Below are 16,950 nucleotides of genomic sequence, written 5' to 3'. Positions count from 1 at the left end.
TAAGGTCTACTACACCTGTTGTATTCAGCATTTCACTGTAAGGTCTACTACACCTGTTGTATTCAGCATTTCACTGTAAGGTCTACTACACCTGTTGTATTCAGCATTTCACTGTAAGGTCTACTACACCTGTTGTATTCAGCATTTCACTGTGAGGTCTACTACACCTGTTGTATTCAGCATTTCACTGTAAGGTCTACTACACCTGTTGTATTCAGCGTTTCACTGTGAGGTCTACTACACCTGTTGTATTCAGCATTTCACTGTAAGGTCTACTACACCTGTTGTATTCGGCATTTCACTGTAAGGTCTACTACACCTGTTGTATTCAGCATTTCACTGTAAGGTCTACTACACCTGTTGTATTCAGCATTTCACTGTGAGGTCTACTACACCTGTTCTATTCAGCATTTCACTGTGAGGTCTACTACACCTGTTCTATTCAGCATTTCACTGTAAGGTCTACTACACCTGTTGTATTCAGCATTTCAATGTGAGGTCTACTACACCTGTTGTATTCAGCATTTCACTGTAAGGTATACTACACCTGTTGTATTCAGCATTTCACTGTAAGGTCTACTACACCTGTTGTATTCAGCATTTCACTGTGAGGTCTACTACACCTGTTGTATTCAGCATTTCACTGTGAGGTCTACTACACCTGTTGTATTCAGCATTTCACTGTAAGGTCAACTACACCTGTTGTATTCATCATTTCACTGTGAGGTCTACTACACCTGTTGTATTCAGCGTTTCACTGTGAGGTCTACTACACCTGTTGTATTCAGCATTTCACTGTGAGGTCTACTACACCTGTTGTATTCAGCATTTCACTGTAAGGTCAACTACACCTGTTGTATTCAGCACTTCACTGTAAGGTCTACTACACCTGTTGTATTCAGCGTTTCACTGTGAGGTCTACTACACCTGTTGTATTCAGCGTTTCACTGTGAGGTCTACTACACCTGTTGTATTCAGCGTTTCACTGTGAGGTCTACTACACCTGTTGTATTCAGCGTTTCACTGTGAGGTCTACTACACCTGTTGTATTCAGCGTTTCACTGTGAGGTCTACTACACCTGTTGTATTCAGCGTTTCACTGTGAGGTCTACTACACCTGTTGTATTCAGCGTTTCACTGTGAGGTCTACTACACCTGTTGTATTCAGCGTTTCACTGTGAGGTCTACTACACCTGTTGTATTCAGCGTTTCACTGTGAGGTCTACTACACCTGTTGTATTCAGCGTTTCACTGTGAGGTCTACTACACCTGTTGTATTCAGCGTTTCACTGTGAGGTCTACTACACCTGTTGTATTCAGCATTTCACTGTAAGGTCTACTACACCTGTTGTATTCAGCATTTCACTGTGAGGTCTACTACACCTGTTGTATTCAGCATTTCACTGTAAGGTCTACTACACCTGTTGTATTCAGCATTTCACTGTATGGTCTACTACACCTGTTGTATTCAGCATTTCACTGTGAGGTCTACTACACCTGTTGTATTCAGCATTTCACTGTAAGGTCTACTACACCTGTTGTATTCAGCATTTCACTGTAAGGTCTACTACACCTGTTGTATTCAGCATTTCACTGTATGGTCTACTACACCTGTTGTATTCAGCATTTCACTGTATGGTCTACTACACCTGTTGTATTCAGCATTTCACTGTGAGGTCTACTACACCTGTTGTATTCAGCATTTCACTGTATGGTCTACTACACCTGTTGTATTCAGCATTTCACTGTGAGGTCTACTACACCTGTTGTATTCAGCATTTCACTGTGAGGTCTACTACACCTGTTGTATTCAGCATTTCACTGTATGGTCTACTACACCTGTTGTATTCAGCATTTCACTGTATGGTCTACTACACCTGTTGTATTCAGCATTTCACTGTAAGGTCTACTACACCTGTTGTATTCAGCATTTCACTGTAAGGTCTACTACACCTGTTGTATTCAGCATTTCACTGTATGGTCTACTACACCTGTTGTATTCAGCATTTCACTGTGAGGTCTACTACACCTGTTGTATTCAGCATTTCACTGTGAGGTCTACTACACCTGTTGTATTCAGCATTTCACTGTATGGTCTACTACACCTGTTGTATTCAGCATTTCACTGTATGGTCTACTACACCTGTTGTATTCAGCATTTCACTGTAAGGTCAACTACACCTGTTGTATTCAGCATTTCACTGTAAGGTCTACTACACCTGTTGTATTCAGCATTTCACTGTAAGGTCTACTACACCTGTTGTATTTAGCATTTCACTGTAAGGTCTACTACACCTGTTGTATTCAGCATTTCACTGTAAGGTCTACTACACCTGTTGTATTCAGCATTTCACTGTAAGGTCTACTACACCTGTTGTATTCAGCATTTCACTGTGAGGTCTACTACACCTGTTGTATTCAGCATTTCACTGTAAGGTCTACTACACCTGTTGTATTCAGCGTTTCACTGTGAGGTCTACTACACCTGTTGTATTCAGCATTTCACTGTAAGGTCTACTACACCTGTTGTATTCGGCATTTCACTGTAAGGTCTACTACACCTGTTGTATTCAGCATTTCACTGTAAGGTCTACTACACCTGTTGTATTCAGCATTTCACTGTGAGGTCTACTACACCTGTTCTATTCAGCATTTCACTGTGAGGTCTACTACACCTGTTCTATTCAGCATTTCACTGTAAGGTCTACTACACCTGTTGTATTCAGCATTTCAATGTGAGGTCTACTACACCTGTTGTATTCAGCATTTCACTGTAAGGTATACTACACCTGTTGTATTCAGCATTTCACTGTAAGGTCTACTACACCTGTTGTATTCAGCATTTCACTGTAAGGTCTACTACACCTGTTGTATTCAGCATTTCACTGTGAGGTCTACTACACCTGTTGTATTCAGCATTTCACTGTAAGGTCTACTACACCTGTTGTATTCAGCATTTCACTGTAAGGTCTACTACACCTGTTGTATTCAGCGTTTAGCAAATCCAGGCTATTGGATGCCGTGAAATAGGAGCTCTTTGGTCACACCAGTGGTGGGTTTGGTGTCAGTCCAGTCCAGTCCAGTCTAGTCCAGTCCAGGGTTTGGTGTCGATATGAGAATGCATAAGCAGCAAATAACACCCAAAAAATTATTTGATAAAATATTGAACTTGGCCTTTACTCATTGTTCGTACAGATATTGGCAAGACTAATTCAAGGATTTTCAAAGTACATTTTCAAGCACTAATATTCATTTTCAAGGACCATCAATTTGTAATAGTTACTGTTATGCAATTGTTTCTGGTCGCCACCAGGTGGCAGTATATCACTCCAGTATATCACCCCAACCAACTTACTATTCATCACTACCTGACAAGTTCTACTCAATAACACGTTTCTTATTGACGTGAGTGATAAGTACTGATCGCTATAGCTACAAAAAAAAAACATATCGTTTCCGACTGGCAGTTTTAATATCGCCAGTCAGGAGAAGGACGGTTGGGCTGTGTGAGGAAAACGTCAGATGAACGGCTGCTGCTTGAAAAAGAAAGTTCTGGAGAGAAAAAAAGCCACAATGTCTAACTGGCGCCAATTCACCCATGTTGACACATTGTGTTGCGCTTTACACGGTGTGGGTTTGTGTGGTCCAGGGCTGCAGTGGTTTAAAAAAGGTAGGTCAACTTACACTCAACAAAAATATAAACGCAACATGTAAAGTGTTTTTCTAATATTTTTTATATTAACATATCTGATCATTTTGTGTTCTTCTCTCATTTCAATTCTAGCACTTTTCAAGTACCAACTGGAGAAAATGTCTGATTTTCAAGGTATTCCAGGATTTGATTTCCAGAGTGATAAATTCAAGCACTTTAATTAAGCATCTTAATCACCTTGTGTTACAGTAATGTTATCTGGTTTCAATAAAGATAAAAGCACCGCTGAAAGTAGAAGGTTTAAAAGCTCTACTAGGGTGTCTCCTAGGGTGTCTCCTAGGGTGTCTCCTAGGGTGTTTCCTAGGATGTCTCCTAGGGTGTCTCCTAGGGTGTCTCCTAGGATGTCTCCTAGGATGTCTCCTAGGGTGTTTCCTAGGATGTCTCCTAGGGTGTTTCCTAGGGTGTTTCCTAGGATGTCTCCTAGGATGTTTCCTAGGATGTCTCCTAGGGTGTTTCCTAGGGTGTTTCCTAGGATGTCTCCTAGGGTGTTTCCTAGGGTGTCTCCTAGGGTGTCTCCTAGGGTGTCTCCTAGGGTGTTTCCTAGGATGTCTCCTAGGGTGTCTCCTAGGGTGTCTCCTAGGGTGTCTCCTAGGGTGTCTCCTAGGGTGTCTCCTAGGGTGTCTCCTAGGGTGTTTCCTAGGATGTCTCCTAGGGTGTCTCCTAGGGTGTCTCCTAGGATGTCTCCTAGGGTGTTTCCTAGGGTGTCTCCTAGGATGTCTCCTAGGGTGTTTCCTAGGGTGTCTCCTAGGATGTCTCCTAGGATGTCTCCTAGGATGTCTCCTAGGATGTCTCCTAGGATGTCTCCTAGGGTGTTTCCTAGGGTGTCTCCTATGATGTTTCCTAGGGTGTCTCCTAGGGTGTCTCCTATGATGTTTCCTAGGGTGTCTCCTAGGGTGTCTCCTATGATGTTTGCTAGGGTATCTCCTAGGGTGTCTCCTAGGGTGTCTCCTAGGGTGTCTCCTATGATGTTTCCTAGGGTGTCTCCTAATATTTTCTGTTGCAGCTAATGGATTTAGGGATGTTTTCCCGGACCCAGAATGAGCCTAGTTTTAGTCTTAAAAACAACTGTAAGACCCCTTTGAGGTATAAATGTTTCAGTTATTGAATTTGGCCCATAGAAACACACTGAATGGCAAAAGGGCAGTCAAAAAAATAAATGATAAGAAACAAGGTTTTGAAGAGTCTGTTGTCCTATATATAGGAGATATAAGAAAGATCAGGAAATATTTGACACATATTTAACATAACGCAACCATACATTTTTTTAAAACCGGGACCAGTTATCTTCAAACGAGTCCCGTAACACTGGTGGTGGTCGTAGAGCAGAACGGAGACCCCCACCGTGTTCGTGAGAGTCTTCCCCTTTTCACAGAGTGCTCAATAGGTAGGTAGGTCGTAGGTCAAACCCTTCGGACGCTACACACGTTTTCGTGAGAAGACCGATTTTTGGGATGTCTCCTGGTCTGACAAACACCATTCTGTCACCTTTGACCTCAGATGGGATGTCTCCTGGTCTGACAAACACCTCTCTAGTTCTGTCACCTTTGACCTCAGATGTGGAAGAACGATATCAGCAGATGAGTTGGATTGAGACGCATTCAATGGAAAACACCAGATATCAGATATACTTAAACTGATGGATTTTAAACAAAATCTCTCTCCGAGCAATTGCATTAGTATAAAATAATATACTTTTGTTTTGAGCATACAATATAGCTCAGTATTTAAATGATTTCTTTTATACACTCATTTTTGCTCATCTTCATCAAGGGTGTCAATTATTTCGGACCACACACACACACACCACATACAACGCACCATTAAAGCACTGGATCCATTTTCTCCTTTCGTCTCTCTGGCCGCCAACATCAAACATACTGAGAGAGAAGAGGGAGGTGAGAGGAGAGAGGGAGGAGGGAGGAGCAGGGAGGAGAGGGGGAGGAGGGAGGAGCAGGGAGGAGAGGGGGAGGAGGGAGGAGCAGGGAGGAGAGGGGGAGGAGGGAGGAGCAGGGGAGGAGGGAGGAGAGGGGGAGGAGGGAGGAGCAGGGAGGAGAGGGGGAGGAGGGAGGAGAGGGGGAGGAGGGAGGAGCAGGGAGGAGAGGGGGAGGAGGGAGGAGCAGGGAGGAGAGGGGGAGCAGGGAGGAGAGGGGGAGGAGGGAGGAGAGGGGGAGGAGGGAGGAGCAGGGAGGAGAGGGGGAGGAGGGAGGAGAGGGGGAGGAGGGAGGAGCAGGGAGGAGAGAAACAGAAGGAGAGAAGTTATAATATTAGGTCACATAACCACATGTAACACTGGACTGGCTGACTGACTACTGACTGGACTAACTGACTGACTGACTGACTGGACTGGCTGGCTGACTGACTGACTGGACTGGCTGACTGACTGACTGGACCTGCTGACTGGACTGACTGACTGGACCGGCTGACTGGACTGGACTGGCTGGACTGACTGACTGGACTGGCTGGACTGGCTGGACTGACTGACTGGACTGGCTGACTGGACTGGACTGGCTGGACTGGCTGGAACAACTGACTGGACTGGACTGGCTGACTGACTGGACTGGCTGGACTAGACTAGACTAGACTGGACTGGACTGGACTGGACTGGACTGTCTGTCTGGCTGACTGGACTGACTGACTGACTGGACTGGCTGACTGGACTGGCTGGCTGGACTGACTGGACTGGCTGGCTGACTGGACTGGCTGACTGGATTGGCTGGACTGGTCTGGACTGGACTGGCTGACTGGACTGGCTGACTGGACTGGCTGGCTGGACTGGCTGACTGGACTGGACTGGCTGGCTGGCTGGCTGGCCTGGCCTGACTTGACTGAACTGGCTGACTGACTGGACCTGCTGACTGGACTGGCTGGACTGACTGACTGGACTGACTGGACTGGACTGACTGGACTGGCTGGACTAGACTGGACTGGACTGGACTGGCTGGCTGACTGGACTGACTGGCTGGACTGGCTGACTAATGGACTGACTGACTGGCTGGACTGACTGGACTGGCTGGACTGACTGGCTGACTGGACTGGCTGACTGATGGACTGACTGACTGGACTGGCTGACTGATGGACAGACTGGACTGGCTGACTGACTGGACTGGCTGGACTGACTGGACTGGCTGACTGGACTGGACTGGCTGGACTGACTGGACTGGCTGGACTGACTGGACTGGCTGGACTGGACTGACTTGACTGGACTGGCTGGATTGACTAGACTGGCTGGACTGGCTGGACTGACTGGACTGGCTGGACTGACTGGACTGACTGGACTGGTTGACTGGACTGGCTGGACTGACTGGACTGGACTGACTGGACTAGCTGGACTGGACTGGCTGGACAGACTGGACTGACTGGACTGGACTGGACTGGCTGGACTGGACTGACTGGACTGGACTGACTGGACTGACTTGACTGGACTGACTGGACTGGCCTGGACTGACTTGACTGGACTGGACTGGTTGGATTGACTGGACTGGACTGACTGGACTGGACTGACTGGACTGACTTGACTGGCTGGACTGACTGGACTGGGCTGGCTGGACTGACTTGACTGGACTGGTTGGATTGACTGGACTGGACTGGACTGACTGGACTGACTGGACTGACTGGACTGACTTGACTGGCTGGACTGACTGGACTGGACTGGCTGGACTGACTGGACTGACTTGACTGGACTGGCTGGATTGACTGGCTGGACTGACTGGATTGACTGGACTGGACTGGATTGACTGGACTGGACTGGCTGGACTGGACTGGCTGGACTGGACTGGCTGACTGGACTGGACTGGCTGGACTGGACTGGCTGACTGGACTGGACTGGATTGACTGGACTGGACTGGCTGGGCTGGACTGGACTGGCTGGACTGACTGGACTGACTGGACTGGCTGACTGGACTGACTGGACTGCCTGGACTGGACTAACTGGACTAACTGGACTGGACTGGCTGGACTGGACTGGACTGGCTGGACTGACTGGACTAGCTGGACTAGCTGGACTGGACTGACTGGACTAGCTGGACTGGACTGGCTGGACTGACTGGCTTTCTGGCTGGCTGGCTGACAGAGTAGTGATGCTGATCTAGGATCTGGTGCTCCCTGTCCTGTCTAATCATATTCATTATGATCTGACAGGGGAACTGATCCAGGTTCAGCCCTCTTACCCTGTCTGAGATGCTTTATGAGTCTCAAAGCTGCTTCAGTTAATATTTTCACTAGAGCAGAGAGACAGACAGACGGACAGACAGACAGAGAGACGGACAGACAGACAGACAGACGGACAGACAGACAGAGAGACGGACAGACAGACAGACAGAGTGAGAGACAGACAGACAGAGTGAGAGACAGACAGACAGACAGAGTGAGAGACAGACAGACAGAGTGAGAGACAGACAGACAGATAGATAGAAAGAGAGAGAGAGAGACAGACAGACAGGTAGAGAGCCAGATAGATAGAGACAGATAGAGAGAGAGACAGATAGAGAGAGAGACAGATAGGTAGAGAGACAGACCGAGAGAGAGAGAGACGGACAGACAGACAGAGTGAGAGACAGACAGACAGATAGATAGAAAGAGAGAGAGAGAGACAGACAGGTAGAGAGCCAGATAGATAGAGAGACGAACAGACCGAGAGAGAGAGACAGACAGACAGATAGAGAGACAGACAGACAGGTAGAGAGCCAGATAGAGAGAGCCAGATAGAGAGAGACAGATAGGTAGAGAGACAGACCGAGAGAGAGACAGACAGAGAGAGAGACAGACAGGTAGAGAGACAGATAGAGAGAGAGAGACGGACAGACAGACAGACAGATGGAGAGACGGACAGACAGACAGAGACAGACAGACAGATAGAGAGACAGATAGAGAGAGAGAGAGACAGACAGGTAGAGAGACAGACAGGTAGAGAGACAGACAGGTAGAGAGACAGATAGAGAGAGAGACAGACAGGTAGAGAGACAGAGAGGTAGAGAGACAGACAGGTAGAGAAAGATACTTACTGAAAGGTGATTTTGTCTACTTGGAATCGGGTCTCGAATATCCCTGAAGTTAACACTCTGCATCGTAGCAGGTCCTGGTCTGTGGGACTGTAGTCTCCTTGTCTTACTGAGTCAATTCTGTCCAGGAAACTGCAGACACACACACACACACACAGTTATCACTCATGTCATTCTGTGTCACTAGGGTTGACTGTGGGCTCTCGTTCTCCGTGGCTGGCGTGATTAAGACATTTAAACGTGTTAACCCAGGCGGCATCCCCAGCCGCGTCCTCAGAGCATGCTGGAGCTGGCTGGAGTGTTAATTAACGGACATATTCAATCTCTCTCTATCCCAGTCTGTTGTCCCCCCACATGCTTCAAGGTGTCCACCATTGTTCCTGTACCCAAGAAGGCAAAGATAACTGAACTAAATGACTATTGCCCCATAGCACTCACTTCTGTCATCATGAAGTGCTTTGAGAGACTAGTCAAGGACCATATCACCTCCACCTTACCTGACACCCTAGACCCACTTCAATTTGCTTACCACCCCAATAGATCCACAGACGATGCAATCGCCATCACACTGCACACTGCCCTATCCCATCTGGACAAGAAGAATACCTATGTAAGAATGCTGTTCATCGACTACAGCTCAGCATTCAACACCATAGTACTCATCATTAAGCTTGAGGCCATGGGTCTGAACCCCACCCTGTGCAACTGCTGTCTGCCCCACGCATCACCGGGGACAAACTACCAACAATTCAGGACACCTTCACAGGAAGGCTGAAAAGATCATCAAGGACATCAATCACCCGAGCCACTGCCTGTTCACCCCGAGCTGGGACCGAGAGACTGAAAACAGATTCTATCTCAAGGCCATCAGACTGTCAAAAAGCCATCACTAACCGGCTACCACCCAGTACCCTGCCCTGAACTTAATCACTGTCAGCAGCAGGCTACCACCCAGTACCCTGCCCTGAACTTAATCCCTGTCACCAGCCGGCTACCACCCAGTACCCTGCCCTGAACCTAATCACTGTCAGCAGCAGGCTACCACCCAGTACCCTGCCCTGAACTTAATCCCTGTCACTAACCGGCTACCAACCAGTACCCTGCCCTGAACTTAATCCCGGTCACTAACCGGCTACCACCCAGTACCCTGCCCTGAACTTAATCCCTGTCACTGACCGGCTACCAACCAGTACCCTGCCCTGAACTTAATCCCTGTCATCAGCCAGCTACCACCCAGTACCCTGCCCTGAGCTTAATCACTGTCATCAGTTGGCTACCACCCAGCACCCTGCCCTGAACCTAATCACTGTCACTAACCGGCTACCACCCAGTACCCTGCCCTGAACTTAATCCCTGTCACTAACCGGCTACCACCCAGTACCCTGCCCTGAACTTAATCCCTGTCATCAGCCGGCTACCACCCAGTACCCTGCCCTGAACTTAATCCCTGTCACTAACCGGCTACCAACCAGTACCCTGCCCTGAACTTTTTGGGGGGGGGATTTGAATGTGTCGTGTGAGGATCTGTGAAGCAGGGTGCCTGTCACGGGGGTTCTCTCTGGAATGGAGCCAGAAGTCTGTAACTGAAGAAGTAGATGTAGGTGTTGATAAATGCCGACTGACCCATATGGTGGACGGAGTGGTTGGTTAACGCTGACTGACCCGTATGGTGGACGGAGTGGTTGGTTAACGCCGACTGACCCGTATGGTGGACGGAGTGGTTGGTTAACGCCGACTGACCCGTATGGTGGATGGAGTGGTTGGTTAACGCTGACTGACCCGTATGGTGGACAGAGTGGTTGGTTAACGCTGACTGACCCGTATGGTGGATGGAGTGGTTGGTTAACGCCGACTGACCCGTATGGTGGATGGAGTGGTTGGTTAACGCCGACTGACCCGTATGGTGGATGGAGTGGTTGGTTAACGCCGACTGACCCGTATGGTGGATGGAGTGGTTGGTTAACGCCGACTGACCCGTATGGTGGATGGAGTGGTTGGTTAACGCCGACTGACCCGTATGGTGGATGGAGTGGTTGGTTAACGCTGACTGACCCGTATGGTGGACGGAGTGGTTGATAACGCTGACTGACCCGTATGGTGGATGGAGTGGTTGGTTAACGCTGACTGACCCGTATGGTGGACGGAGTGGTTGGTTAACGCTGACTGACCCGTATGGTGGATGGAGTGGTTGGTTAATGCCGACTGACCCGTATGGTGGATGGAGTGGTTGGTTAACGCTGACTGACCCGTATGGTGGACGGAGTGGTTGGTTAACGCTGACTGACCCGTATGGTGGATGGAGTGGTTGGTTAACGCCGACTGACCCGTATGGTGGATGGAGTGGTTGGTTAACGCCGACTGACCCGTATGGTGGATGGAGTGGTTGGTTAACGCCGACTGACCCGTATGGTGGACGGAGTGGTTGGTTAACGCTGACTGACCCGTATGGTGGATGGAGTGGTTGGTTAACGCTGACTGACCCGTATGGTGGATGGAGTGGTTGGTTAACGCTGACTGACCCTTATGGTGGATGGAGTGGTTGGTTAACGCTGACTGACCCGTATGGTGGATGGAGTGAGGAAGGCCAGTGGCACAGTAGATGGACCAGTATGGAGTGAGGAAGGCCAGTGGTACAGTAGATGGACCCGTATGGTGGATGGAGTGAGGAAGGCCAGTGGTACAGTAGATGGACCCGTATGGTGGATGGAGTGAGGAAGGCCAGTGGTACAGTAGATGGACCAGTATGGTGGATGGAGTGAGGAAGGCCAGTGGTACAGTAGATGGACCCGTATGGTGGATGGAGTGAGGAAGGCCAGTGGTACAGTAGATGGACCCGTATGGTGGATGGAGTGAGGAAGGCCAGTGGTACAGTAGATGGACCCGTATGGTGGATGGAGTGAGGAAGGCCAGTGGTACAGTAGATGGACCAGTATGGTGGATGGAGTGAGGAAGGCCAGTGGTACAGTAGATGGACCCGTATGGTGGATGGAGTGAGGAAGGCCAGTGGTACAGTAGATGGACCCGTATGGAGTGAGGAAGGCCAGTGGTACAGTAGATGGACCAGTATGGTGGATGGAGTGAGGAAGGCCAGTGGTACAGTAGATGGACCCGTATGGTGGATGGAGTGAGGAAGGCCAGTGGTACAGTAGATGGACCCGTATGGTGGATGGAGTGAGGAAGGCCAGTGGTACAGTAGATGGACCAGTATGGTGGATGGAGTGAGGAAGGCCAGTGGTACAGTAGATGGACCCGTATGGTGGATGGAGTGAAGAAGGCCAGTGGTACAGTAGATGGACCAGTATGGTGGATGGAGTGAGGAAGGCCAGTGGTACAGTAGATGGACCTGTATGGAGTGAGGAAGGCCAGTGGTACAGTAGATGGACCCGTATGGTGGATGGAGTGAGGAAGGCCAGTGGTACAGTAGATGGACCCGTATGGAGTGAGGAAGGCCAGTGGTACAGTAGATGGACCCGTATGGAGTGAGGAAGGCCAGTGGTACAGTAGATGGACCCGTATGGAGTGAGGAAGGCCAGTGGTACAGTAGATGGACCCGTATGGTGGATGGAGTGAAGAAGGCCAGTGGTACAGTAGATGGACCAGTATGGTGGATGGAGTGAGGAAGGCCAGTGGTACAGTAGATGGACCTGTATGGAGTGAGGAAGGCCAGTGGTACAGTAGATGGACCCGTATGGTGGATGGAGTGAGGAAGGCCAGTGGTACAGTAGATGGACCCGTATGGAGTGAGGAAGGCCAGTGGTACAGTAGATGGACCCGTATGGTGGATGGAGTGAGGAAGGCCAGTGGTACAGTAGATGGACCAGTATGGTGGATGGAGTGAGGAAGGCCAGTGGTACAGTAGATGGACCCGTATGGTGGATGGAGTGAAGAAGGCCAGTGGTACAGTAGATGGACCAGTATGGTGGATGGAGTGAGGAAGGCCAGTGGTACAGTAGATGGACCTGTATGGAGTGAGGAAGGCCAGTGGTACAGTAGATGGACCCGTATGGTGGATGGAGTGAGGAAGGCCAGTGGTACAGTAGATGGAGCCGTATGGAGTGAGGAAGGCCAGTGGTACAGTAGATGGACCCGTATGGTGGATGGAGTGAGGAAGGCCAGTGGTACAGTAGATGGACCCGTATGGAGTGAGGAAGGCCAGTGGTACAGTAGATGGACCCGTATGGTGGATGGAGTGAGGAAGGCCAGTGGTACAGTAGATGGACCCATATGGAGTGAGGAAGGCCAGTGGTACAGTAGATGGACCCGTATGGTGGATGGAGTGAGGAAGGCCAGTAGTACAGTAGATGGACCCGTATGGTGGATGGAGTGAAGAAGGCCAGTGGTACAGTAGATGGACCCGTATGGAGTGAGGAAGGCCAGTGGTACAGTAGATGGACCCGTATGGTGGATGGAGTGAGGAAGGCCAGTAGTACAGTAGATGGACCCGTATGGAGTGAGGAAGGCCAGTGGTACAGTAGATGGCAGGATAGTGTTGTTGATACTTCTACTATTGTTACAACCTCTCCTCTCAGACACAGACCAGGTATGTGTTCATTAGACACTGTTTTTAAGACACACACCACACCCCACCACTACCCTCAACACACCCCACCACTACCCCCAACACACCCCACCACTACCCCCAACACTACCCCCAACGCTACCCCAACACACCCCACCGCTACCCCCAACACACACCCCACCACTACCCCCAACACACACCCCACCACTCCCCCCACCACACCCCAACACTACCCCCAACACACCCCAACATAACCCCCACCCCACCACACCCCAACACTACCCCCAACACACCCCAACACTACCCCCACCACTACCCCAACACACCCCACCATAACCCCCACCCCACCACTACCCCCAACACACTGCTGGTCATTTCTGAACATTTGAACATCTTGGCCATGTTCTGTTATAATCTCCACCCGGCACCCGACTGGCCACCCCTCATATCCTGGTTCCTCTCCACCCGGCACAGCCAGAAGAGGACTGGCCACCCCTCATATCCTGGTTCCTCTCTAGGTTTCTTCCTAGGTTTTGGCCTTTCTAGGGAGTTTTTCCTAGCCACCGTGCTTCTACACCTGCATTGTTTGCTGTTTGGGGTTTTAGGCTGGGTTTCTGTACAGCACTTTGAGATATCAGCTGATGTAAAAAGGGCTATATAAATACATTTGATTTGATTTTGTGACTGTGGTTCTGTGAGTGCCTTGTGACTGTGCTATTGCTGGAGTGGTGGTGAGCCAAATATAACCCTGCTGCTCTGAGCTTAGCCACAACAGCACCCCCCACCACCCCACCCCACCCCACACACACAGATCACATTGCTTATTCAGTGGCCTTAAGAGACATCAGCTTACAAAAAAGGCTTTGGAACAATGTGACCGATACTGTCTGTCTGTCTGTCTCTGTGTCTGTCTGTCTGTCTGTCTGTCTCTCTGTCTGTCTCTGTGTCTGTCTGTCTCTGACTGTCTGTGTCTGTCTGTCTGGTTACGGACCGGTTTCTCCATGTCTGTGCTTGAAGGCCAGTCTCTGTGGTTCTGCTTGTGGGCCAGTCTCTGTGGCTGTGCTTGTGGGCCAGTCTCTGTGGCTGTGCTTGTGGGCCAGTCTCTGTGGCTGTGCTTGTGGGCCAGTCTCTGTGGCTGTGCTTGTGGGCCAGTCTCTGTGGTTCTGCTTGTGGGCCAGTCTCTGTGGCTGTGCTTCTGGGCCAGTCTCTCTGTCTATGTCTGATGCAGGATCCTCTCCCTCCATCTCTCTGTTTCTCTCTCCCTCCATCTCTCTGTTTCTCTTTCCCTCCATCTCTCTGTTTCTCTCTCCCTCCATCTCTGTTTCTCTCTCCCTCCATCTCTGTTTCTCTCTCCCTCCATCTCTCTGTTTTTCTCTCTGTGTTTCTCTCTCTCTCTCTGTTTCTCTCTCCCTCCATCTCTCTGTTTCTCTCTCCCTCCATCTCTCTGTTTCTCTCTCTGTGTTTCTCTGTGTTTCTCTCTCTCTTCTCTCTCTCTGTGTCTCTCTCTGTTTCTCTCTCTCTTCTCTCTGTGTTTCTCTCTCCCTCCATCTCTCTTTCCGTTTCTCTCTCCCTCCATCTCTCTGTTTCTCTCTCTGTGTTTCTCTCTCTGTTTCTCTCTCTCTCTGTTTCTCTCTCTCTCTGTTTCTCTCTCTCTCTTCTCTCTGCATTTCTCTCTCCCTCCATCTCTCTCTGCGTTTCTCTCTCTCTCCCTCCATCTCTCTCTTCTCTCTCTCTGTTTCTCTCTCCGTGTTAACAACTGTCTTTTGTTAGAGCTTTAGATTGGGTATTGAAACTGGAGCTGGGAGATATACCATATTTAACTATATACCTGTATTGATGCACCGGTTTGGGTTTTTACTTTACCTTCTATACCGGTATTTCAATGTTTGGTTTGTTAAATATGGTAAGCAATTCCGGCGGCGTGTAATGTCAATTTTTATAGTTTACTCCGTTTACTACTTGAGTCGTCTCTCTCCCTTTTCTCCTGCTGCATGCCGCGTCCCACACCAAGCCCCGCCCCCTGCCACATCAAGCCCCACCATCCACCACACCAAGCCCCGCCCCCTGCCACACCAAGCCCCGCCCCCTGCCACACCAAGCCCCCTCCCACACCAAGCACCACACCAAGCCCTGCCCCCTCCCACACCAAACCCTCCCCCTCCCACACCAATCCCCGCCCTCCCACAGCAAGCCCCGCCCCCTCCCTCCTTTCATTAACAGGACACACAGCACAGATCCATATTGTCAGCAGTTGGTCTGTCTCAACTCAGAGTCCTGTTGTATTGGTCCAGTGCTAGGCTGGACAGAGCAGGACAGAGACTCACTTTAACTAGGCCTAACTTACTACAGCACACAGGCTGCACTCAAACTAGACTTATCCATCACCATGTGTGAGAGTCTTAAACAGAGCAGTTGAGAACACCTTGCTAAAGATAGCATCCAAACACAGTGTAAAACACAGGTACAATGTTCTATATCAACTAACAAAACACTTTCCTGAACAGTTACTATACTGGCAGGCTCCGTTTGGAACAAGGTGCAGCGGAGAAACATCAAATGAGCAACGAGAGAACTCTGGTTAATGTCTATGAGTATTACGCCAGCTATTATTCCCAGAATAATGGTGCATCAGCTCTGAATAAAACTAACAGGTCCCAAATCAAGCTCTGTCTGAGCATGGGGAAATATCTTCAGTGTGTCTTATTACACGATAGAATGATACTGTAGTCCGACTATTCACAAACTGGGGAACGCGTAATGCCGTCGGAGGGGCATTGTCAAACAAAAAGCTGATTCACATTTTCCAACAGTCCAACAGGGCTATATATTTGGGTGAGTTTTTTTTCCTCTCGCACGAGTAGCCTTGTTTTACTACCAAAAATAAAATGAAACCATCTCAGCGAAATAACAACACAATGTCAAATACAGGAAGCCTAGTTTGGACCATCGAAGAGGCGCAAATGTGATGAGAACTACATTGATTTGGGGTTCACTTATATTGGGAGCAGTGCCTTCCCTCAGCCCCAGTTTGTTATATGTGCTAAAGTACTATCTCACAACTCAATGAAACCTTCACCGTGCGCAATTAGAAACAAAACATGCCAATTTGAAAAATAAGCCACGGGAGTTTTTGGAGCGAGAATAAAGATGACTTTCGAGTAGTAAGACATGTATAAAAGCAACAGATCCCATGAATAAGAAGGGGCTAGAAACATCTTATATGGTGAACTACCGGGGGGCTAGGACAGGCAAGCCCCATACTATTGTAGAGGAGTGGCTAGGACAGGGAAGCCCCATACTATTGTGGAGGAGTGGCTAGGACAGGCAAGCCCCATACTATTGTGGAGGAGTGGCTAGGACAGGGAAGCCCCATACTATTGTGGAGGAGTGGCTAGGACAGGCAAGCCCCATACTATTGTGGAGGAGTGGCTAGGACAGGGAAGCCCCATACTATTGTGGAGGAGTGGCTAGGACAGGCAAGCCCCATACTATTGTGGAGGAGTGGCTAGGACAGGGAAGCCCCATACTATTGTGGAGGAGTGGCTAGGACAGGCAAGCCCCATACTATTGTGGAGGAGTGGCTAGGACAGGCAGGCCCCATACTATTGTGGAGGAGTGGCTAGGACAGGGAAGCCCCATACTATTGTGGAGGAGTGGCTAGGACAGGCAAGCCCCATACTATTGTGGAGGAGTGGCTAGGACAGGCAAGCCCCATACTATTG

The 16,950-nt window shown here is 49.3% G+C and overlaps 1 protein-coding gene across 2 annotated transcripts in view; it reads right to left on the bottom strand.

Moving 5' to 3' along the window:
• Window positions 1-16,950, bottom strand: part of LOC109884856 (guanine nucleotide-binding protein G(olf) subunit alpha-like) — a 110,610-nt gene that overhangs the window by 24,730 nt on the left and 68,930 nt on the right. For both annotated transcript variants that reach the window (XM_031810833.1, XM_031810831.1), the window contains exons 6-7: window positions 8,713-8,841; window positions 5,531-5,589 (exon numbers count right to left, since the gene is read on the bottom strand). In XM_031810833.1, the coding sequence (XP_031666693.1) occupies window positions 5,531-5,589; window positions 8,713-8,841 (188 nt within the window). The remainder of the gene's footprint in view (window positions 1-5,530; window positions 5,590-8,712; window positions 8,842-16,950) is intronic.

Source organism: Oncorhynchus kisutch, linkage group LG30 (assembly GCF_002021735.2).
Source record: "Oncorhynchus kisutch isolate 150728-3 linkage group LG30, Okis_V2, whole genome shotgun sequence".
In the NCBI taxonomy this organism is placed as follows: domain Eukaryota; kingdom Metazoa; phylum Chordata; class Actinopteri; order Salmoniformes; family Salmonidae; genus Oncorhynchus; species Oncorhynchus kisutch.
This window is presented reverse-complemented; position numbering and strand designations above follow the sequence as displayed.